The 23,815-nt window shown below is 41.1% G+C and overlaps 1 protein-coding gene across 2 annotated transcripts in view; it reads right to left on the reverse strand.

Moving 5' to 3' along the window:
* The window catches only part of MYO1D (myosin ID), a 361,575-nt gene that overhangs the window by 69,390 nt on the left and 268,370 nt on the right, over positions 1-23,815 (reverse strand). For both annotated transcript variants that reach the window (XM_086686602.1, XM_086686605.1), the window contains exon 21: positions 17,779-17,933. In XM_086686602.1, the coding sequence (XP_086542728.1) occupies positions 17,779-17,933 (155 nt within the window). The remainder of the gene's footprint in view (positions 1-17,778; positions 17,934-23,815) is intronic.

Raw genomic sequence — 23,815 nt, forward strand, 5'->3', positions numbered from 1 at the left:
TTTGAGCCGGGGCTCATTGTCATAGGCTGGGGAAATGAAAGCAAAGGCATACAAGGTGAGCTGCTGTTGAAGCCCAGAGAAAGTCAAGACGCTTACCCTTCTCGAGCTTTTTAGGCCCCTGGTCCTAACATAAAGGCAGTGGCTCTGAGAGATCACGAGCTTTGGAGCTGGAGAACTTGAATCTGACTCTGCTTTGCCACTTATCAGCTGTGTCATCTTGGGTAGATCATTTATATGTTCTGCTTTTATTTATTTTTAAATTTTAATTCATTTATGTGTTTGGAACCCCACTTTCTTCCTATAAAATGGGGGTAAGTACATCTACTTTGTTGTAGAGGAACTTTGAGGATTAAATCACATACTTTATATAAACTGGCACAATAGTAGGATCTTTTTTAAAAATTTTTTTTAATGTTTATTTATTTTTGAGAGAGACAGAGACAGAATGCGAGTGGGTTAGGGGCAGAGAGAGAGGGAGACACAGAATTGGAAGCAGGCTCCAGGCTCCGAGCCATCAGCACAGAGCCCGACACGGGGCGCAAACTCATGAGCCGTGAGATCATGACCTGAGCCAAAGTTGGACGCTGAACCGACTGAGCCACCCAGGTGCCCCCACAATAGTAGGATCTTAAGAAGCAGTTGTTGCTATTATTGATACAAATAAAAGCCATAAAAAGTGGACACATAGAAATCAAGCCTAAAGCACTAATTTGGATGAAAAATCCAGTCCATATTCTGTGAAATAAGACTAAGCATGACAAACATATTCTAGAGTAAAACTGAAATAATTAACAAGTATCTAAATGATCTGAGGTTCCTTTCGGTCCAGACCAAATGTCCTTCATGTTTCCTGTGGCTCTGCCCCTACCGCCATCGACTGATCTGGTCTATATAGCTCCGTCCATTAAAAAATCATTAGGCAGAAGCCTCAAGCTACCAAGTCTTACATTCGATTTCTTTTGTATCCTTTTACTTAGTGATGAACATTTTGAGTAAAAGGTAGAAATTAATAAGGTGTTGTTATAAGTTTTACATTTATAATATGCTTTGATTACACAAGATTAAATATACATGTGGTGTGACTGCATACAACACGGGAAGTGACTGTTGGGGTGATTTACGGATATCGACCTCATTATTTTAGACCTACTGGATGTGGTGAGTGCTCTGTCTGCCCAGGGGCTTCCTCTTTCCATCCCATTCCCTCCAGGTGGTCTTCCCTCTATTACCTTTTGAGGGTTCCTGTTCCTTTCCTTTGGAGCTTGCCCAGATGGCTGCCCCTTGGGGAGATGACAGCTAGCCTGAAGGATCCGGAATGAACTCATCACACAGACTGGAGGATTCCCAGGCCGCCTCTCTGCTCAACTACCCCGAGTGGCAGCCAGCCCAGAGTGTGTTCATGTACCCACAGCAATGGAAAAGAGAAGAGGACTTTTGAAAAGGTAGGTTCCCGTTATGCTTAACCTCAAGGAAGCGTCGTTTTATTTTGGTTTGTGGTCAATCAATGCCCTCCCCTGAGAGACGCGGCAACAGGGGAGGTGCAGAAACAAGGCAGGCAGGAACCTCAAAGCCACAAAAAGCCTTACATTTGATTCCTTTTTGCCTACTAAAGGGAATCCACTAATAGAATAAGAGAACAAAACTGCAATACACTTAGCTTGCTGCCAGGTACATCAGGGGTGAGGCAAGGAGAAGGAAGAGGAAGCATGTCAAGCATCTGTTTTCTCAAATGTGCAAGACAAAGAACAGCATGGAACCGGCAAGCTTGCCACTCTGCCCTATTTGCTATTTGGGTTCCAAGGACTGGAACTGATGGCAAAGTTTTGAAGCTTTATATTTAAAGGAACGTGGGTCCCCTGACCCTCTTACCCCTCTGTCCAGGATGGACACAACACAGGACAGCAGCTTTAGGAATCTGCATTAGCCACCTGCCAAGGCTTCCTGAGGACAATGTGATGTTCTAACTCTAATCTTTTATATAATAAAGGAGGAAGAGATTTCTCAATGGTACAAAACTCTAAAGAAAATTCGGTAACACATATCAAAGACACCTCACACCTTGTTCAGGATATCAAAATCACTTATCGGACTAAATATGGTGGTAGTCCATGTGCCTAAGAAGTGTGCTTCTACAAGTTAGTATCCGTATTTTCTCAATCTGATAAACATCAGCTTTGATTTATTACTGCTGCTCCTTTAAAAAGAGTCAGTGACTCAGAGCAGAGATAATGTGCAATATCTAATAGTTAATCAAGACTTGTCAGGTGCTCGGATGTTTATTTTATACCTTTCATTTTGCCAAAGGTGTCCTTTCAGGTTTGAGTTCTGTTCTTCTGAACAGATGGCTATCATGTAACTAACAATGCTGAGTTTATTTACCAAGGATTTGTGGTCTAGTCACAAAAAAGTGAATGATTGACCTTCCACTGGTGACAGGTGAAAACTGAGCCTAAATAAGAGGCCGGCAGATGGAACTTTGAACATTCAGAAAGAGGTTTCAAAGAGACCCTAGAGTCGGTTGTTAGAATGCTTCGGTTTATAAAACATAAGAAATACTTGGCAGAAATTGTATATAAGAAGGTAACAGAATATGGCTTTGAAATTTCGTATACATAAAGTAAGTTACTTGGTGAAAATATTTCCCTTTGTTAGTGGTCCTAAGTTCTTTTTTCAACCACATGAGAGGTCCAATAAGCTGCTATCAAATGACAGGCGGTTCCACGGGTAGTGAGTCTCAAGGCTATCAGAATCCCTGTGTGCACAGGGTTTAAGAACTGCACCCTGGTCTTCTCAGGACCCCCAACTACTTCCCAATGACAGAATTACTGCTTTTATGGCCAGCAGAGTAACAACTGTAGAACTTTGCTCACCCGGGAATCGGGATTAGCCAGCTGAGTTTATTTTATTTTATTTTATTTTTTTTTAACGTTTATTTATTTATTTTTTTTTGGGACAGAGAGAGACAGAGCTTGAACGGGGAAGGGGCAGAGAGAGAGGGAGACACAGAATCGGAAACAGGCTCCAGGCTCTGAGCCATCAGCCCAGAGCCTGACGCGGGGCTCGAACTCACGGACCGCGAGATCGTGACCTGGCTGAAGTCGGCCGATTAACCGACTGCGCCACCCAGGCGCCCCATGCCAGCTGAGTTTAGAACACATCTGCAACTGGTTTCAGGTTCTTACACCACACACGGCGGGAACTGGTCTTTTTGAAAATGTATGGTACAAAAAAAATTAAACTTTTGAGTTTAAAACCATAGAATTTCACATAGAAAGAGAAGGTAATATTTTAAAGATCAGACTATACTTCCATTCAATCTTATTATTATTTTTTAATAACTTGGCTTTTGCCCCCAGTGCTTTACTAATGGCACTTCCAAAGGCCACCAAGTCAAATGGACTTTTCTGGGGCTTAATCCCCTTTGCTGGTGAGGCATCTGGCCATGTTGCTCCTCTTCTTTCCAAGAGATGACTTCACCCAAGCCTCCTTCTATCCTGCTGACCTCCCACCCATGACACCCAGGAGTTGCCTTGGGTTCCAACCTGGTCCCTCTTTTTAGTCTACATGTTCTCCTTGGTGACTTCTTCCAGCTTTGGCATCAATTCAAACTCATTAAACTGCCTTCCAGTCTTTGATGATCTGGTCATTCTTCCACACCTTTCTGGTAGTATTTCTTTTCTTTTTAAATGTTTATTTATTTATTTTGAGAGAGGGGGAGAGGGAGAGAGGGAGAGAGGGGGGAGAGAAGGCTGGAGAGAGAGAGAGAGAGAGAGAGAGAGAGAGAGAGAGAGAGAGAGAATATATATCCCAAGCAGGCTCTGGGCTTTGAGCATGGAACCCGACTCGGGGCTCGATCTCAAGAACTGTGAGATCATGACCTGAGCTGAAATCAAGAGTCAGAGTCATGACTGAGCTCCCCCAGGAGCACCCTTTCTGCTAGTGTTTCTTGCCACTCCCATCCACACAGCCTCTCACGCCGCCACACAGGACTACTTCTCACTGTTCTCAGGACCCACGTGCTTTCAAATATTTCCTTTATGGCTTTGTTTATGCTTTCTTCTACCCAAAATACACTGCCCCATCTCATCTGCACATCCCTCCCTAGGCCCCAGATCCCAGGCCCACGTTTGTTAACTGCGTTATTGACATATCACTGATATAAGATAAACTCCACATATTTCAAGTATGTAACCTGACTAGTTTTGAGGTGTGTGTATACCTGTGAAAGTATCACCACACTCAACATACCCATCACCTCCAAAAAAAGTTTTCCAGGGGCGCCTGGGTGGCGCAGTCGGTTAAGCGTCCGACTTCAGCCAGGTCACGATCTCGCGGTCCGTGAGTTCGAGCCCCGCGTCAGGCTCTGGGCTGATGGCTCGGAGCCTGGAGCCTGCTTCCGATTCTGTGTCTCCGTCTCTCTCTGCCCCTCCCCCGTTCACGCTCTGTCTCTCTCTGTCCCAAAAATAAATAAAAAACGTTGAAAAAAAAAAATTAAAAAAAAAAAAAAAAAAAGTTTTCCAGTGCTCCTTTGCAATCCTGTCTTCCTGCCCCTCCCCGCTCACTCTCTTTTCCTAAACAACCACTAATCTGGTTCCTGTTACTATAATTTGTATTTCCTAGATTTTATATCAATGAAGTCATAGTATGTACACTTTTCAGGTGGACTTCTTTCACCAAGCATTTGTTTTGAAATGAATTTTGAAATTCACCCATGTGGTAGTGTGGTTGCACAGTTCATGTTTTTCATTTCTGAGTAGGGGTCGCCTAGATGGACCACACTTTACTTATCCATTCACCTGCTAATGGACGTTTGGATTGTTCCTTGGTATTTGGTTGCTACAAATAAAGCTGCTGTGAACACTTGTGTGTAAGTCTTTACGTGGACATTTGCTTTCATTTCTCTTGGTTAAATACCTCACAGTGGCATGACTTGAAATATATGGCAGGCATGTGTTTAAACTAAAAAAAAACACACTGCCAAATTATTTCCCAAAGTGATACAATAAAGGTGACAATATAAATTATTCAATTAATACAAATTTCCCAAATGGACAGTACAGTTATCCAAAAATTGTTCAATAGCACCAAATCCTATCTTAGGGAGAAAGCATTCAGTCTTTCATTATTAAATACAGTAGCTTTAGATTTTTCATAGATGCCCTTTATCAGATTAAGGAAGTTACTTCTATTGTTAGTTGGCTGGAGTTTTTATCAGAAATGAATGTTGAATCTTGTCAAGTGCTTTTTCTGCATCTACTGAAATATCTGACGGCTTTTCCTTTTAGTTTTATTTATATGGTAAATTACATACATTGATTTTTACATCTCCATTTCCAATGAATACTGCTGTAGTTGTCTTTCCTTATCATATTTGCTTCTGGTTTTGGTATCAGGGTAAGGCTGGCCTCAGAGGATGAGTTGGGAAGTATCCCCTCAATTTTCTGGAAGAGTCTGTACTGAACTTGTATAATTTCTTTCATAAGAATATAGAATTCACACTGGTGAAGCCATCTGGACTTGGAGTTTTCTTTGTGGGAAAGTTTTAATTACTAATTTAACTTCTTTAAGAGGCACAGAACTATTCTGGTTATTTATTTCCTCTTGTGTGACCTTGGGAAGTTTGCTCCTTGCAAGGAATTTGTCCATAAGTCATCAGACTTACGGGCATAAAATATTAATAAAGATATTCCTGGTTATCTTTTTAATATCTACAGAATCAGCATGCATGTCTCATCTTGGTATTGGTAATTAGTGTCTTCGGTTCTTCCTCATTACCTGACTAGATGCTTATCAATTTTATTTTGGTCTCATTGATATTTGCTCTTGTTTTTCTGTTTTCTGTCTCATTGATTTCGGCTCTGATCTTTATTATTGTGTTTCTTCTGTTTGCTTTGGTCTAATTCGCTCTTATTTTTTCTAGTTACTTGAAATGGAAGCTGAGGTTACTTATTTGAGACCTTTCTTCTTTTCTATTCTAGGTATTTAGTGCTATAAATTTCCACCTGAGTGTTCTTTGAGCAGCATTACACAAATGTTGATATGCTGTGTTTTTATCTTAATGCAGTTCAAAATGCTTTCTATCCGTCCTTTTAATTACCTCTTTCACCCCTGGGTTACTTTGAAGTGTGTTATTTAGCTTCCAATTATTTAGGGATTTAGCAGAGATCTTTTTGTTATTATTTCATTATGGCTGGGATCTATGAATCCATTATATTAATTGTGACCTGTGTCATGGTCCAGACAGAATGCAGTCTATCTTGGGAGATATGTCTGGAAAGAATGTGGGTTCTGATGCTGTTAGGCAGAATGCTCTATAAATGCTAATTAGGACAATTTGGTTGATAGTGTTCTTCAGGTTTTCTACATGCTTTCTGTTGATTTGTTCTATCAGTTATTGAGAGAGGGGTATTGAACTTGGATTTGTCCATTTTTCCCTGCAGTTCTACCAGTTTTTGCTCCCTGTATTTTGATTTTTTTTTTTTTTAACGTTTATTTATTTTTTGGGGACAGAGAGAGACAGAGCATGAACGGGGGAGGGGCAGAGAGAGAGGGAGACACAGAATCAGAAACAGGCTCCAGGCTCTGAGCCATCAGCCCAGAGCCCGACGCGGGGCTCGAACTCACGGACCGCGAGATCGTGACCTGGCTGAAGTCGGACGCTTAACCGACTGCGCCACCCAGGCGCCCCTGCTCCCTGTATTTTGAAACTCTTATTAGAGGCATAAACATTTAGGTTTGTTATATTCTCTTCAGGAATTGACCCAATATTACTTTGTTACTGCTATTTTTTAAACTGATAATTGTCTTTTAAAAAGAATTAAATAACAAGGAAAGAATCTGATAATATTTACTCATGTAGCACTTATTTCTAATGACCTTTATTCATTTGTGGAGATCTATATTTCCATGTGCTATATATAATTTATTTGTTTATTTTTTATTTTAGAGAGAAAGAGTGAGAGCAGGGGAGAGGGGCAGGAGAGAGAGAGAGAGAGAGAGAGAGAGAGAGAGAGAGAGAGAGAGAAAACAGAATCCATGCCAGTGTGGAGCCAGATACTGGGCTTGATCCCAGGACTCTGGGATCATGACCTGACCTGAAATCAAGAGTCAGATGTTCAACCAACTGAGTCACCCAGGTGGTCCAAACCTTTTTTTTTTTTTAAGTTTTTTTTTTTTGAGAGAGAGAGAGAGAGAGAGAGAGGGAGAGAGAGAGAGAGAGAGAGAGAGAGAGAGAGAGAGAATATGAATGAATGAATGGGGGAGGGGCAGAGAGAGAAGGAGACAGAGAATCCCAAGCAGGCTCCCCACTAGCAGCACAGAGCCCTACGTGGGGCTCAAACTCACAAACTGTGAGATCATGACCAAGAGTCAGATGCTTAACCTGTTGAGCCACCCAGGTGCCCTCCATGTGCTCTATTTTTATTCTGCCTAATGGACAAAGTCTTCAATTCATTTTCATTTTGAAAGGTAGTATTGCTCGGTATAGAATTGTAAGTTGACAGTTTTTTCCATTGGTATTTCCATTGGAAAGATGTTGTTCTGGGGTGTGTGGCTGGCTCAGTTGGTAGATCATGCAACTCTTAAATCTCAGGGTCATGGGTTTGAGCCCCATATTGGGTGTAGAGATTACTAAAAAAATAAACTTAAAAACCAAGAAGATGCTGTTCCATTGTTTTCTCTCTTTCATTGTAACCAATGAGAAATCTGCGATATCTTTATCCTTTTTCCTTTGTACATACTATGTCCTTTTCCTCTGGCAGCTTTTAATATTTAATTTTTTACTATTGGTTTTGGGCAATCTGTGATATGCCTTGGTGTAGTTTCTTCATGATTTCTTGCATGTAACTTTTAGGATCTGTGGGTTTATAAAATTTTTATTAAATTTGGAAAATTTTCAGCCATTATTTCTTCAAATTTTTTTCACTCTTCCCCTCCTTTGGTGAGGACTTCATTTACACATGAAGTTGTTCCACAGTTCACTGGTGATCTATTTCTTTTCCAAAAAATTTCTCTTTCTTGCCTGTGTTTCATTTTGGATGGTTTCTACTGCTGGGTCTTCAAGTTCACTAGACTTTATTTCTGCAATGCCTAATATGCTGTTAAATCCATCCAGTGTATTTTCATGTCTAACACTGTAGTTTTCACTTCTGGAAGTTTGATTTGGGTCTTTTTGGATACCTTCTGTGTCTTCAACTGTTATAATGCAGTGATAATAACCATTTTAATAGCCTTGTTGGCTATTTCTAACATCTGTGGCAATTCTGAGTTGGTTTTGATTGATTTTTCTTCTCATATTGGGTTGTATTTTTCTGCTTTCCTGCAGGCCTGCTATTTTGATTGAATGCCAGATATTGTGAAATTTACCTACTTACATGCTGGATAATTTTGTATTCCTTTAAATATACTTGAGCTTTTTCTGGGCTGAAATTATTTGGAAATAATTTGATTTTTTTTTTTTTAAGTTTTTATTCATTTTTTTAAAGTAACCTCTATACCCAACATGGGGTGTGAATTCCCCACCCTGAGATCAAGAGTTGCAGTCTCTACTGAATGAGCCAGGCAGACGCCCCTAATTTGATCTTTTTGGGTCTTGCTTTTAAGATTTGTTAGAGGAGGGGCACCTGGGTGGCTCATTCAGTTAAGTGTCCAAATTTGGCCATCATGATCTCGTGGTTCATGAGTTCCAGCCCTGCATCGGGCTCTCTGCTGTCACTGAGGAACTTGCTTCGGATCCTCTGTTCCCCTCTCTGCCCCTCCCCTGATCACATTCTCCCTCTCTACCTCCCTCCCTCTCTCTCTCTCAAAAAATAAATGAATGAATGAATGAATGAATGAATGAATAAATAAATAAATAAATAAAACTTAAACACAACAAAAGGCTTTATCAGGGGAAGCCAGAGCAGTGTTAAATCTAGGGCTAATTATTCCCTAGTACTTAAATAAGACCCTTCTGCATGCTATATGCAATGCCCTGTTAATTATGAAGTTTTCCAGTCTTGCTACTGGGGACTGGCACTACTCCTCACTGTGAGTGCCAGGCATGATCACTGTTGACATTTTTGCATTATTCTTTTTTTCTCAGGTAGTTTTCTAATACACATGCACTGATCAGTGTTCAGATGAATACTTAACAGGAATCCCTGCAGATTTCCTGAGTTCTCTGTGTAGCTGTATCCTCTGTTACCCTGTCTTGCAAACTTTAGCGGCCTTGGTCTCTCAATCCCCAGGTTCCACAATGGTTCCCCTTCCGTGTGCCGCGGCCTGGATATTCTCTCAAGGCAGTAAGCTGGGGCAACTGCCGGGTTCATCTCATTTGCTTGTTGTCTCTCATAAATCATTATCCCTTACTGTCTGATATCCAGTGTCTTGGAAACTCCTGTTTTATTTACTTTGTCTGTTTAGAGCTATAATCAGAAAGGAGAGTAAATCTCATCCTTGTTATTCCATTTTGGCTAGAAGTGGAAGTCTGCCACTTTTTTTTAAAAATAATTTTTTAACATTTATTTATTTTTGAGAGACAGAGCACAAGAAGGGGAGGGGCAAAGAGAGAGAGAGACACAGAATCCGAAGCAGGCTCCAGGCTCTAGGCTGTCAGCACAGAGCCCAATGTGGGGCTTGAACTCAAGAACTGAGAGATCATGACCTGAGCCGAAGTTGGAGGCTTAACTGACTGAACCACCCAGGCGCCCTGGGAAGTCTGCCACTTTTAACTTAGAGATTTCTGTGTAAGCCTAATACAAATTCCACTTCCCTTTGATGAAGTTTTCCCAGAACATTTTCCCCATGTCTTACTCCTGTCAATATACTCTGACTTTAAAGTGCTTTAAGCCACTTTCTTTAAACTTCTACAAACTTATTACCAGTTATACACTTGTCTCCTTTGATAGATCACCAACTTCTTGATGGGAGGAGTTTGGTCTTTGTATCCCCATGTGTGAAGATGATATCTGATGTGTGACTGAGCCTCAAGACATATTTTTTCCCTGTTTCTTGGTGCTGGCTAACCAGCACTGACTTTCATTTTATTTTTACCATCTTAGCCATTTGTAAATGTAGAGTTCAGTACTGTGAAGTTTATTTACAGTGCTGTGAAACACTGCCAGAACTTTCTCATCATTATGCAAATAGAAATATATATTTTTTTAACTGAATGAACAAACGTGGTGCAGACCTTTAATTTTACAGATAAGCCATGGAACAAAAAAGTTTGATCTGCTCAAGAGCTTATAGCTAGCTGATGGCAGAGCTAGGCCAGGAGCCACACTGTCTGTTTCCTGTCAAACATGCATTTCTACTAGGTCTGTTAACTCACTGCATATGCTAAACACAAAGACCGAGAACTGTTCTGCATCAAAGAAGCCTCAGATGTGGAAAGCCAGAAGTTACTAATTCTGAATGGCATAATTTAGCTAGGCTGGGCTTGATTCCCCCCCCCCCCCCCCCCATTTCTTTTGGTCAGCAAGGAATAGAATATCTCTTAACAACTTGTTCCTGATTTTTTTTTTTTTTTTATGACAAGGAGTTCTCTGAGCCATCTAGTCCTATAAAGTTGCTTTCCTTTTCCATTTCGTACAAAAATTTCTTTTCTCTTTACAACCTCAGTCGGATTCTTTTCATTTTGTGTGATATCTCTAGGCCTGACACCTCTCCTCCTAAGACCAGGATATAACTCCTTGCTTCATTTGGTAATGATTCTATCTTACCAAGGATGGTGTGTGGATCAAGCTGATTTTTTTTTTTTTCTCCACTATGAAAATTTTATGTGAATCTACTGGTTACTAGCTGCTTTGTTTCTGGAAGAAAAGATATCCTAAAATAATCTCATAACTTTTAGATATATATATTTTTTGGTTTTCACATTTAAAATGACAATTATAGAAAATGTGCCATTCCATAATTTTTGAGACAAGTTACAAAGGAGTCTGAGCCTTTCTTATTACTACTGCTCTTCACAGATCTCATGACTAAGGAGACATTTGTTTGGTCCAGGAGCTCTTGCACAAAGGGTGCACATGGGTTCTTCTGGGTTCCTTTCCACACAGCACCTGTTCGTAGTTAGGACCCACTTCTCAGCCTCTAAGCTGGGAGCCGGCTTATGCACACAGCCTCTCGTTGTAGTTTTGAAGGCTTTTACTCATTCTGCAGTTGCTGATCTGAGCAGGAATCCCTATATTTTGCACCCCTGTCAGCTTACTGACAAGGAGAGTCTCAAATTACTTGGAGTTCTTTTGTTGTTAAAAATAAGTTAACGAAAAGCTGCAGCCCCCAGCATACAGTGTATCCATGGCTGTTCTGGAAGCTCTTTTAGTTGATTTAATATCCTGAATACCCATTCACTTCTGTCCCTAGACGTATGACATTGCTTAGAGCTGTAATCCTGTAACCAGTACAAGGCAAGAGGTGTTCATTCATAAAGGGAAGGAGACTGTAACGGAGTTCTTCCTTTCTTTCATATACAAGGAGGGCTAAGTTACCATCTTCTCACAGGCAAGAGCATACATCAGTGGGGAAGGGCTTAGAGCGTCCTACAGCCAGGGGGCCCCAGAGGCCAGCCTCAGTGTCCAGGAGTCCCCAGCGGGAGCCCGCTGAGTGCCGGCCCCTATTCCAAACACCAGGGCAACTGGTGTGAACAGCTCAAGTACAGTTCCTGCTAACTTGGGGGCTTATATTCTAGCTGGAACGCATGTGATAAAGAAAGAAGTAAAGGTATAGTGCCAGAAGGAGATGAGAGCCGTGGGGAACAGTTAAGTAGGGCTGGGGGCAGGGAGCATGGGGTGGGGGGTGGGGGCAAACTGTTATTCTCTACCAAGATGGGCAGGGAAGGCCTGATGGGATGACAAGGGAGTAGAGGTGAAGGATGTCCCTGTCAGAGGCCTGTGGTTGAGTAATACTTCCAGTTTCTAGTACTATGGAAAGTGGGCATTTCTCTCTGTGTCTTCCTGTGTATCTCTATTGGGGACACTGAGGATGGTAAATTGTGGTCACTCACTTTTCTCTCACCATAAATCAGATGTTTTTGATAATTATAATTTTAACTGGCCCAAATACTCCATGAAGGAGATGGACTATAATTTAACTAACAAATCCTTTACAGTTAGCTATCTACATTGTTTTCACCTATTGTATTTTCATTTGTTTTACACTTTTAGTTGTTACATACACTGCTGTGATTAGAAACCAGGCATCTCAGGAAAGCAGTTTGGGAATGCAGAGGAAGGGCCATGAGAACACGCATTTGGGGTCCAGGACAGAGGAGAGGGAGACACACATGGGAGCGGCGGGCAGGCAGTGAGCAGTGGCTGTTGGATGAGAAGGGCCAGGAGCAGAGGCCTTTGACTTCCTCTACCTCAGGTCAAGAGGCCTCATTTCCCCTGGCCCCCTGCCTGTGCTTCCTGGGACAAACCAATGGCCTGCTTATTGGTCTGAGTCTACTCTTGAGTTAAAAGAACAGAAGCAATGATGTTCTTTAAAAAATTTTTTTAATGTTTATTTATTTTTGAGAGAGAGGGTGGAGGGGAAAGGGTCAGAGAGAGAGAGAGAGAGAGAAAGAGAGACAGACAGAATGCGAAGCAGGCTCTAGGCTCTGAGCTGTCAGCACAGAGGCTGACACGGGGCTTGAACCCATGAACCGTTGAGTTCAGTCGTTTGCTTAACCGACTGAACGACCCAGATGCCCCTGCAATGGCATTTTTTAAGTTAAGCAGATATTACAGATACTGCTAAACAAACAAACAAACAAACAAACAAACAAACAAACAAAAAAACCCAAAAAACAAGAAGCAGATGGCACTGACTTCAGGCTTTCATCCACAAAAACAAAACAGGAAAAATAAGTTTCTATGCTTATGAGTTGGGGTTATAATTGAGGTTTCCAGCATCCAGACAGGCAAATGCCTGGACAGCTGCTTAGGGCAGATGGGTCCTTTGACAGCTTAATATCGCTGAGTTTCTGGTGACTCTGCAGTCAGGGCAGCCAACGTGAGACCATCTGTTTACTAGTGGGCAGAAAAGCTCACGACCAGCAGGTAGCCACTGCTGAGGATGAGACACAAACCCAAAACCGAGTCAGCCATTTTCATAACCTCTGCAAAGCAAACTGGCCTGGCGGGCCGCTGGCAACACCACCAGACACAAGGGCTACGTGCCTACAAAACACGACCACACGGAACGAGCATATGCCCAGAGGTTTTAGGTTTGTAACGTTTTTTTATTTTTATCTTTTTTTACTTAAAAAAATATGGGGCGCCTGGGTGGCCCAGTTGGTTGAGCGTCCAACTTCGGCTCAGGTCATGATCTCAGAGTTCATGGCTTTGAGCCCCGTGTCGGGCTCTGTGCTGACAGCTCAGAGCCCGGAGTCTGCTTTGGATTCTGTGTCTCCCTCTCTGTCTGCCTTTCCCCTGCTCACGCTCTGTCTCTCTCTCTCTCTCTCTCTCTCACTCTCAAAAATAAACATTAGAAAAAAAAATTTTTTTTTTTTTTGAGTATAGTTGTCACGATGTTACAGTTGGTTTCAGTTGTGTCCCAAGAGGTGTTATTTGGGTTATTTCAAAGTATTCAAATGCCATAAGATAGATCATTCACTCAGAAAGCTTTTTTGTTCTTTTGTACTTTTCTAAATGGGAAAAGAGAATATCCAGGAATTCAGGCCTATATAATAGGCCTAGAAACTAGCTGTCATTTGTTTATTATTAACAATGAAAAATTTTTTTAGATAAGTAACACATATATTTAATTGCAAAAGGTTTACAAGGAAAAATAAATAAATCTCCCACCTACCTTTCTCCTAGTACCCTATCTCCCCTCTTTCCCTCCAGAGATAACATTGTTACCCATTTCCTGCATATCTTTCCAGAAATTGTCTATAATATACATAATCATGTATGTATGGATACATATATACACACACATATAAATGTATACAGATATGTCCTTATAACTTTCTTATTGGCTATATTTAAAATGAACAAAGCCTTATTAAAGCCTCTGAGAAGAACCACAGTAAAGAAGCCTGTTTAACTTTATTAGCGTATCTACTGGTATCTGACTTTGGGTCCCCTCCCCTCCCCTTTGGCATAATTTCTGGTCTGTGGAATAGAGCCAGGACTTGAATGGTATGGCTGTATCAGGTGTTTCTGGATGGCATCTACCCTGGTTGGTCTGTGCTTGAGCTGTCCTTTTTTTTTTTTTTTTTTAATGTAAAGTTTATTCTTATATTTTTCTTTTTTATTCATCTGCCTTTTCTTATTTTCTTTGCTCCTTAGTTTCATATCGCCTATGCACAGTTTTCTTGCTCTTTTCTTTCTGGTTTATTATTTGCTTTGAGCGGGGCAGCTATTTGCTGAAATGCAGTTGTTGTTTTTTTTAAGTTTACTTATTTATTTTGAGGGAGAGACACACACACACACACACACAGAGAGAGAGAGAGAGAGAGAGAGAGGGAATGAATCAAGAGGCGGGGGTGGGATGGGTGGGAGAGAGAATCCCAAGCAGGCTCCGCACTGCCAGTGCAGAGCCCCACGTAAGGCTGGATCTCATGAACCGCGAGATCATGACTTGAGCCGATGCCAAGAGTCAGACACCTGACCGACTGAGCCACCAGGCACCCCTGAAATGCAGTTCTTGAAGAGGTGAGGGCACCATGTACGGCTGTCCTATAGCTTCCTTTCAGGATGTGAACTCACATCACCCTCTCTCCAAACTGCAGTATCGTCTGCACGAGGCCACTTCTTCCCTCAGCTGGGTGTGTCCTTTCTCTTGACCTCCTCCAGACACTGGGGTCAGCATGACTTAGAAGTTCCTTTAGGCCACAGACACTCTTGGACCAATTTGGGAGCATTTTATTTAGGGTTAAAAAAAATCTCCACGTGAAAGTGAGATTAGACTATAATTTTCTTTTTTTGTGCTATCCTTCCTTGTTTTGGGTATAGTGTTGTGCTGGCCTAATAAAATGAGATGCTCATTTAAAAAAAATTTTTTTTTTTAATGTTTATTTTTGAGAGAGAGAGAGAGAGACAGAGTACAAGTGGGGAAGGGTCAGAGAGAGAAGGAGACATAGAATCTGAAGCAGGCCCCAGACCCTGACCTGTCAGCACAGAGCCTTAGGCAGGGCTAAACTTATCACAGAGTGAGAGATCATGACCTGAGTCGAAGTCAGATGCTTAACCAAATAAACCACCCAGGCACCCCAAATGAGATGCTCTTTTATCAAATTTTTTAGTTCTCTCTCTTCTCTCTGATACTTGGTTGGAATTTTGCTCATGGATTTTAAGTCCTAATCCTCTCTCTTTACAATTTTTTTTTTAAAGTTTGTTCATTTATTTTGAGGGGGGGAGGGGCAGAGAGAGAAAATCCCAAGTAGGCTCCATACTGTCAGTGCACAGCCCAACGTGGGGTTCAGTCTCACTAACTGTAAGATCATGACCTGAGCCAAAATCAAGAGTCAGACACTTAACTGAATGAGCCACGCAGGCGCCCTTCTCTTTACGATTTTTTGAAGATAATGACTCCTGCTCAAATCTAATCTATCAATGCTATATTCAGCTATTCTGAGCCTTTCCTTCTGAGTTCTAACCAGAGAACCTTTCAGAATGTACTTTAGGGAAATTACCTGGAAGATAAAATATTTGTCTGAACTTAAATCTCTCTCAACTTTGGATTTCTGCAATTAACCCAGGGACAAATAAGATCATGTGCCACATCACTGTACTTGTAAAACACAATACAATTTTCTTTAATGTTCATTGATTTATTTTGAGAGAGAGAGAGAGAGAGAGAGAGCGAGCGAGGATGGGCAGAGAGAGGGAGAGAGAGAATCCCAAGCAGCTTCCCAAGCTTTCTGTGCTATCAGCACAGAGCCCATCATAAGGCTCAATGCCATGAACTGTGAGATCACAACCTGAGCCGAAATCAAGGGCTAGATCCTTAACCGACTAAGCCACCCAGGCACCCCAACACAGTGCCATTTTCAAAGTCACACCAATGATATGATACTTGGTAATAAGGGAAAACAGCTAGTAAAGAAATCAAATTAACCATTCCTTATGAAGTCAATATCAAGTTGCTGACTAACTCTAAGTCGAAATTCCAAGCCTGAATTTCCTGGGGGCAGGGAGGAGGGGTTTTATTTCTTGTCGATGCTTGACCTTTTATTCATAGAGTAAGAACATCAAGAATACACTATAAAAAAATCTAGCATTTTGACAGCCTTCTTCTCTTCCTCCCATTTTATAATTTTTAAAGATGTTTAAAATTCTTCCATATATTAAAGATCGGAGGGAATACAAGTAGAAATGTTATCTCAGAATGCATATGCTAGGGAGAGACAGCAACTGACTGTGCTAGGACCAGTTTCCCATTTCCCCCTACTTACAGAAGCATTCAATAAGAGTTGGAATTTGCTAAACAAGGACCCAGACTGAGAAGAAATATTTTCCAGGCAAAAACTATGGATTTGTACAGGCATGCGGATTAAAATCCCTTTAATTGTCCTTACTTTGTTCTAACTATCAGAAGGAAAAGAAGCCTCCTAAACTGAGCCATGACTTTACTGTAGAGATGCCTTCTCCATGTCTTTCCCTTCCATTCTAAACTCCTTAGTATCCTCTTAGCACTCTTTGGCAGATGGAAGGGAATTTTTCAAACTTATCTGTTTATCATTGTTTTTTGGTAATTCCTTAGATTCTTATTTTTTTCCCACCAGATGACCACTACGCATTATTTTATCCACACCACTGAAAAGCATTTAACTACATATCTAAGGACCTATTTTGATCTAGGATACAAAGTTTAATAACATAAAATAAATGGTCTGCTTATACTGCACACACTGATCAGCAAAATGAACACAGTCGAATTAGACAGGTGGAAATCTGATTCTAGATATGTCTTTGTTTAGGGAAAGAAAAGCCATATCTAAGTGAGAAAAAACAACAACACAATACTGATAAGGAAAGTCGATTACTTCTGGCAACTTGGGAAGTATCGTCGAGGAAGAAAAGGAACTGGACCCTGAGTTTTGAGAAGCGGTCTTCCCCTGGCATCAGGGTGGGGGGAGGCGGAGATAGACAGTTTGCCACACTGGAAAGAACATCTGACTTTGGAGTCAGAAACGCTCTATGCCAAATGCTCGATGATGTCCTATGGGAAGGAAGACCCCATCTCTAAAACAACTCCAATAAGTAACCAGACAGATCATTCCCTGGTCCACATCGTCCTCAGGGTCGATGCTCTGTGCATATTTCTCACATCACTGTTCACAACACACACCCACACACAAATACCCCAGACATCTAGGTTCACTGTGAAATGTCATGTGCCACCCAAACTCTGCATTTTTGTATAGGTTGTTGCTTCTCTTAGAAATTCCTTCAGTCTTCATGTACCTATATGTCATCCTAAACCTGTCTTCTAATTTACATTCATAGTAGACACAATTGCTGATTATATTTGGGATAAATGAGAAGCTGTGACAATAAGTATATAAAGTAATTTTTCTGTCTTTTGGATTTCTGTCATTGGACTGGTGATGAAGAAATCATAATTGGGGAAATTCTATCATTTTTCGTTCAGCTGGAGGCTGGAATAGCAGAGGATCATTCCTAATCTTGAAACTAAGCCTAGATGCTAATTTTGCCTTCTGTGGAATGGATGATTTATGTCGTTCTTCTAAAGGAAAATAACTCAATACATTGAAATTGGCACAAAGCAAGTTCAGTAAGAATTATGATGAAAGATTTCATATGTTCAAAACCTGCCTCAGTTACAAAAATCAAGCTTTACCTCTTGAAATGATTCACCAGGACTCCAACAAGTTCTCCAATTCGACTCTCATGGGTTGGCTGTTTGCTGAAAAGGCAGACAATGAGGTCTTTGTTGTCTTTTGTATGGAACACTACAAGTTGGTCCTTTCCATTGGAGACACTCAGACCAGTCAACTGCAAAGACATAACACATGGAAAACTATTAGGATGGTTTCTCAAAAGAATAAATTTAAAAATACATTTCATAATTATATGCATAATATACATATTATATTATATATGCATAATTTTAAAAATAAATTTATATATATATATATTTCAGTTTATTTATTTTGAGATAGAGAGTGTGTGTGCATGAACTGGGCAGGGGAAGAGAGAGAGAGAAGGAGAGAGAGAATCCCAAGCAGACTCTGCACTATCAGTGAAGAGCCTGATGTGGAGCTTGATCTCCCGAATCATGAGATCATGACCTGAGACGAAGTCAAGGGTCAGATGCTCAACTGACTGAGCTACCCAGGCACCCCTAATAATGTATTTTTGATCAGTGACCCTGGTAGCTTCAGTCTTTTCCAAGTTTCATGGAACAAGCAAGATGGAAGGAAATAATAAAGATAAGACTAAAAATCAGTGAAACTGAAAACAGAAAAATAATAGAGAAAAATCAATGAAATAATGAGCTGGTTGTTTCAAAAGATCAATAAAATTGCTAAGCCTCTAGTCTGAGGATAAAAGAGAGATAACCTAATTACCAATATAGAATGGAGGAGGGGATAGCACTATAGACCATACAGACATTAGAAGGATAACAAAGAAAAATATTTTCAACAACTCTGTGTACATAAATTTAATAACATGGATGAAACCAAGTAATTCCTTAGAAGCCACAAACTACCAAAACTCACCCAAAAGGCAATAGATAAGCTGAGTACTGCTTTATCTATTAAAAAATGAAATTTGTGGTTAAAAACCTTTCAAAAAAGAAAACTCTAGGCTCAGGTGACTTCACTGGTGAATCCTACTAAATGTTTAAAGAAGAAATAACACTGGGAACACTTTGTAACTCATCTTATAAGGCCAGCATTATCCTGATACCAAAAAAGGATAAAGGCAGTACAAGAAAACTGTAAACCAATATCCAAAACCCTTTATCAATATGGATGTAAGAATGACCAACAAAATATTAACAAAGAAATCCAACAACATATAGGAACAATAATATACTATGACCAAGTAGAGTTTATCTAAGAAATGCAAAGCTAGTTCAGAATTCATTAATTAACCAATGTAATCCATTGCTGCAACAGAATAAATAAGCCACGTGATATTATTTGATGCAAAGAAAGTGATGAGGGATAGAAGCAGAAAAATATTCACCTTTAGCCCAGAAGGCTGACCTAAATAAAGCCTGCATAGTTTCAATAAGGATTAAATATGTGCTGGTTGCTGCTTTCTTTTTTTTTTTTTTTTTTTAATTTTTTTTTTCAACGTTTATTTATTTTTGGGACAGAGAGAGACAGAGCATGAACGGGGGAGGAGCAGAGAGGGAGACACAGAATCGGAAACAGGCTCCAGGCTCTGAGCCGTCAGCCCAGAGCCTGATGCGGGGCTCGAACTCACGGACCGCAAGATCGTGACCTGGCTGAAGTCGGACGCTTAACCAACTGCGCCACCCAGGCGCCCCTGGTTGCTGCTTTCTTAAAGGGTCTCATGACTGCCTTTAAATCTCACCGACAGTTCACATCAAACTGAATGACAAGCACTAGAGAAATCTTGAGAAAGCAGTTTCACAGGCAGAAATTTGAGCATTTATTTTTATTTTTATTTTATTTTTTTTAAGTTTATTTATTTATTTTGAGAGAGAGAGAGAGAGAGAGAGAGAGAAAGTGGGTGCCTGCACGCAAGTGGTGAAGAGGCAAATAAAGAGAGATGGAGAGAGAGAATCCCAAGCAGGGGCTCAACTTGGGGTGTCAACTCACAAACTGTGAGGTCACGACCTGAGCTGAAATCAAGAGTCAGATGCTTAACCCAATGAGCCATCCAGGCGTCCCTAGTTTTAAATATTTTTAAAGATTTTATTTTTAAGTAATCTTTACACCCCACGTGGGGCTTGTGTATACGACCTTGAGATCAGAGTCACATATTCCACAGACTGGGCCAGAGGGGCTCCCCTTGATCTACTAGTCCCTGCACGTCCCTTCCCCCTTGAGCACAAAGCATATAACCACCAGCTGCATAGAGCAAAAGTGCAGCTCTTTCTGCCCACAGAGCAGAGAGCTTTCCCTGTGCTACTTACATAAACTTACTAATTTGCACTGTAAAATGTCTGAAGAATTCTTTCTTGGCCATTGTGCTCCACGACCCACCAACATTTTTGGTGGCCCTGCAAGGGGATTATAGGGGGAATCTAAGAGCCTCAGTGCGACCTGCTAAAACCCTTTTATTCCCCCAGTCTCTACTTCTTGTTCTTTTCCAGAGATGTCCTGAATAGTACAACCCTTCGGAATGTGTCTTGTCTGAGTGCTCAGGAGAGAACCTCTTGCCCGTGGCCCTACTAAGGGGAAGACAAACTTCTGCTGCCCGGCTGGACACCAGTACCTTGGCTGTAATGGCGTTAAGCTCAGAAATCAGTCTCTGTTTCATCTGCTCTTTTAATACTTGTATACTCGAGTATTTTAATACTCTTTTAATACTCATCACAGGACAGACATACATGTCCCTAGGATGGCCGCTGATCTCAAGACTCCCATGGAAGGTTTCCTCCTAAATAATCCAGTGTGATCCCTCAAATGAGCATAAAATCCAAGATACATCTGACCACATGTGATTCCTGAAAGTGACTGGTGGGAGCTATTATCCAGTTGAGGCACTCACCCAGCGGGGGACTGGATCACAGATAAAGCTCACAAGAAAGTTTCCTGGATTAGATAGGGGTTCCGTACTTTCGTTTCTTCACGTCTTTCATTTGTCTTGCCCATGGGCTGTTTGGCGTTCTCAGTCCTACTCTCAGACTGAAAGTACTTCTAGCTTAGATATATGTCACTTAATATGATACCAAATAGCTGCTCCTTGTTAACGAGGGCCAGGGCCTCTGCCTCATCCATTAATAGTAGATCCAGAGTCTTACAAAGGGTATTGTTACTGGTTGCAAAATATATTGATACCCCCAAAATGGAAAGAGGCAGCTCCAATTTCTGTGGCATTTCAGTCCAATCACTGACACCCCTTCTCAGGTAGTACAATGGTGTCAGAGTGGTTGAAACTGGGGGATGCCTCCCACCACTCTGAATCCCAGGGACCTTCAGCAATATTCCTGGTGGGATGCCACTTAGAAGCTGAGGAGGATTTTGGTAATGGACTCCTAGTTAGTTAATGGACTCTCCTCCATTTGTAGGAATTAACTATAGGATCAGCTTCCTTGATCCCAAAGGATTTTCCTTTGGGCTGTTGTTACCTAACACAATGGAGTCAATCTGGACAATAGGATTTAAAGAAGAAGTGCCTCATCTTTTTCTGTAATAATGCTTGGCCTCAATGTTCTCTGAAGGATGATAAAAAAAATGACCCATTGATGGGTCTTTAAGGCTCAGTACTATTTATCAATTGGACCTTTTGGTAGGCATCAGGGAAAATGGACCAAAATCCCATATGGTCAGGCCTTTATGGCCCTCTACCAAAACCCTCATCTGTCCATACTCCTTTAAGGGGCCCGAGGACACCCCTCTCCTCACCCTTTTCTTCTCAATCCACCATCAGCTGGCTGCCCAGGCCCGTCCTACTTAACCCACCACCCTCCCTGTGTTTTGTCATGTTTTCTATGTGCACCACTCCCTACCCCCATCTCTCTGCCAAGATCCTGTATATGCCTCCTTCTTTTTTCCTGAGTTATTTTCTCCTCTTTGTTTGCTTCTCTGTGTGTCAGAGCTGGAATATATCTTGAGAGTACTGGATGAATGTTGCCTGACTCTGGTTGTGTGGGGTTTTCTCCCTCATTCATTTCCTAGGTTAATGGCTATGATAATTGGAGCCAGTTGTCCTGTAAGTCTACCTCAGGATGGGGACCTTAAAGAATACTCCCAAGAAGCTTTCAAAATTCCTTTTGCCTCAGGGAGGTTCCCTGTCTTCTCCACCAGACATGGACTGCCTATTTTCACTTTTTGTGGATGGAAACAAAAGGTGTGCCTGTTCATCTGTCTGTGCTGATGAACTTTAGGACTGAGAGAGTCCTTTTTCTCTGCCCTCTTGCTGGCAGCACCTCACCTCTTCTGCCTGCACCTCCCCCTGCTCCTCTTTCCCCACCATGTTGGGTGCCACTCGCACAATGGCTCCTGTACCATCCTTCATGCCCTCAGTGCCATTGGCTCCTGTTCCTCCTCTCCTTGCTATCAAGGAGTGGAGAGCACCTCTCTCTGGACTTAAACCGCTCACTTCAGATTTCCCCACCGGTGCCCCAGGTAAAAACTGACAGTGGGGAACAAACTGATTGACATTTAGTGTGCCCAGGTACAATATATTTGGCATTTAAGCTAATTTGAGTTTGTTAGTTTAATTAAAGGTAAACATGTCTTTAGAGTTATCAGCACTAAATATAAAACTTTTATTCTACCAAGGTTTACAAAAGGTCAAATAAACTCGTGTTATCGCTGTTGCAATTTGTCAGCAGAAAGATGACTTAAAATGATGGTTAATTTTGTCTCAAAATTTTCACGAGTAATTGTTAAGAACAAGTAGGCTGAATAAATAAAAGATTAATGGGTAAAACTTTTATTTATTTATTTATTTATTTTTAAACTTCAAAAATATTTGTGTATTTTTGAGACAGAGGGACAGAGTGAGTGGGGTGGGGGACAGACAAAGAGGGAGACACAGAATCCAAAGCAGGCTCCAAGCTCTGAGCCGTTAGCACAGAGCCTGATGTGGGAACTGAACTCACAAACCACAAGATCATGACTTGAGCCGAAGTTGGACCCTTAACCCATTGAGCCATCCAGGCACCCCATAGGTAAAACTTTTAAATAGCTTTCAAAATTTTTGGTAACATGAAACTGTGAAGTTTTTTTTTTTTTTTAAATATTTATTTATTTTGAGAGAGAGCTCATGTACTCATGCAAGCAGGGTGAAAGGCAGAGAGAGAGAGAGAGAGAGAGAGAATCCCAAGCAGGCTCTGCACTGTCAGCTCAGAGCCCGACACAGGACTTGATCCCATGACTGTGAGATCATGACCTGGGCTGAAATCAAGAGTTGGAAGTTTAACCAACCGAACCACCCAGGCGCTCCTGACACTTGCAAGTTTTGCTAAGTTAAACAATAAATTGGATTGAATTTGTTGGATATCTAAGTCTTTTCCAAATAAATGCTAAAGCATGTTTACTAAATGTAGGTTTGGGCTTTTGGCTTCTTACCACAGAGAAACTGAGGATGTTGGGTCTATGGTAAACTTGCTTTATGCTTGGTTGAAAGGTTGTACTATGGAAAAACATGTTTTTAGAAATTATGAAATATGTTCATGAAGTTCAGATCTAAAGAATTTTGGTGTAACAGACCATTCACAAGTGATTACTACTTAATTTTCTTTGGAGATTAATGTTTCTAAGAGTTAAAATTCTGCTAAATATAATTAAGACTGAAGGACGGGCGCCTGGGTGGCTCAGTCAGGTAAGCATCCGACTTCGGCTCAGGTCATGATCTCACAGTTTGTGGGTTTAAGCTCTGCATCAGGCTCTGTGCCAACAGCTCAGAGCCTGGAGCCTGCTTTGGATTTTGTTTCTCCCCCTGTCTCTGCCTCTACCCTGCTCATGCTCTGTCTCTTAAAATAAATAAATGTTAAAAAATTTTTAAAAAAGACTGATACACATAAGGAAAGCAACTCTGTACGTAGGAGTGGAGGATTATGAGAAAGAATACCTTTTGTTGAGGGAAAAAGAAATTCTGTCCTAAAATGAGATTGGTTGTTTGGGGAGAAAATGTTTACAACAAAATCTGAATGCAAAAGAAAGTTGTAGAAGGTTTGTGAAGGGAATTTTTTGGAAAAGAATTTTATGTATGGTCAAGATTGAGGT

Source organism: Puma concolor, chromosome E1 (genome assembly GCF_028749965.1).
Source record: "Puma concolor isolate L17-30 chromosome E1, mPumCon1.1.hap2, whole genome shotgun sequence".
Classification (NCBI taxonomy): Eukaryota; Metazoa; Chordata; class Mammalia; order Carnivora; family Felidae; genus Puma; species Puma concolor.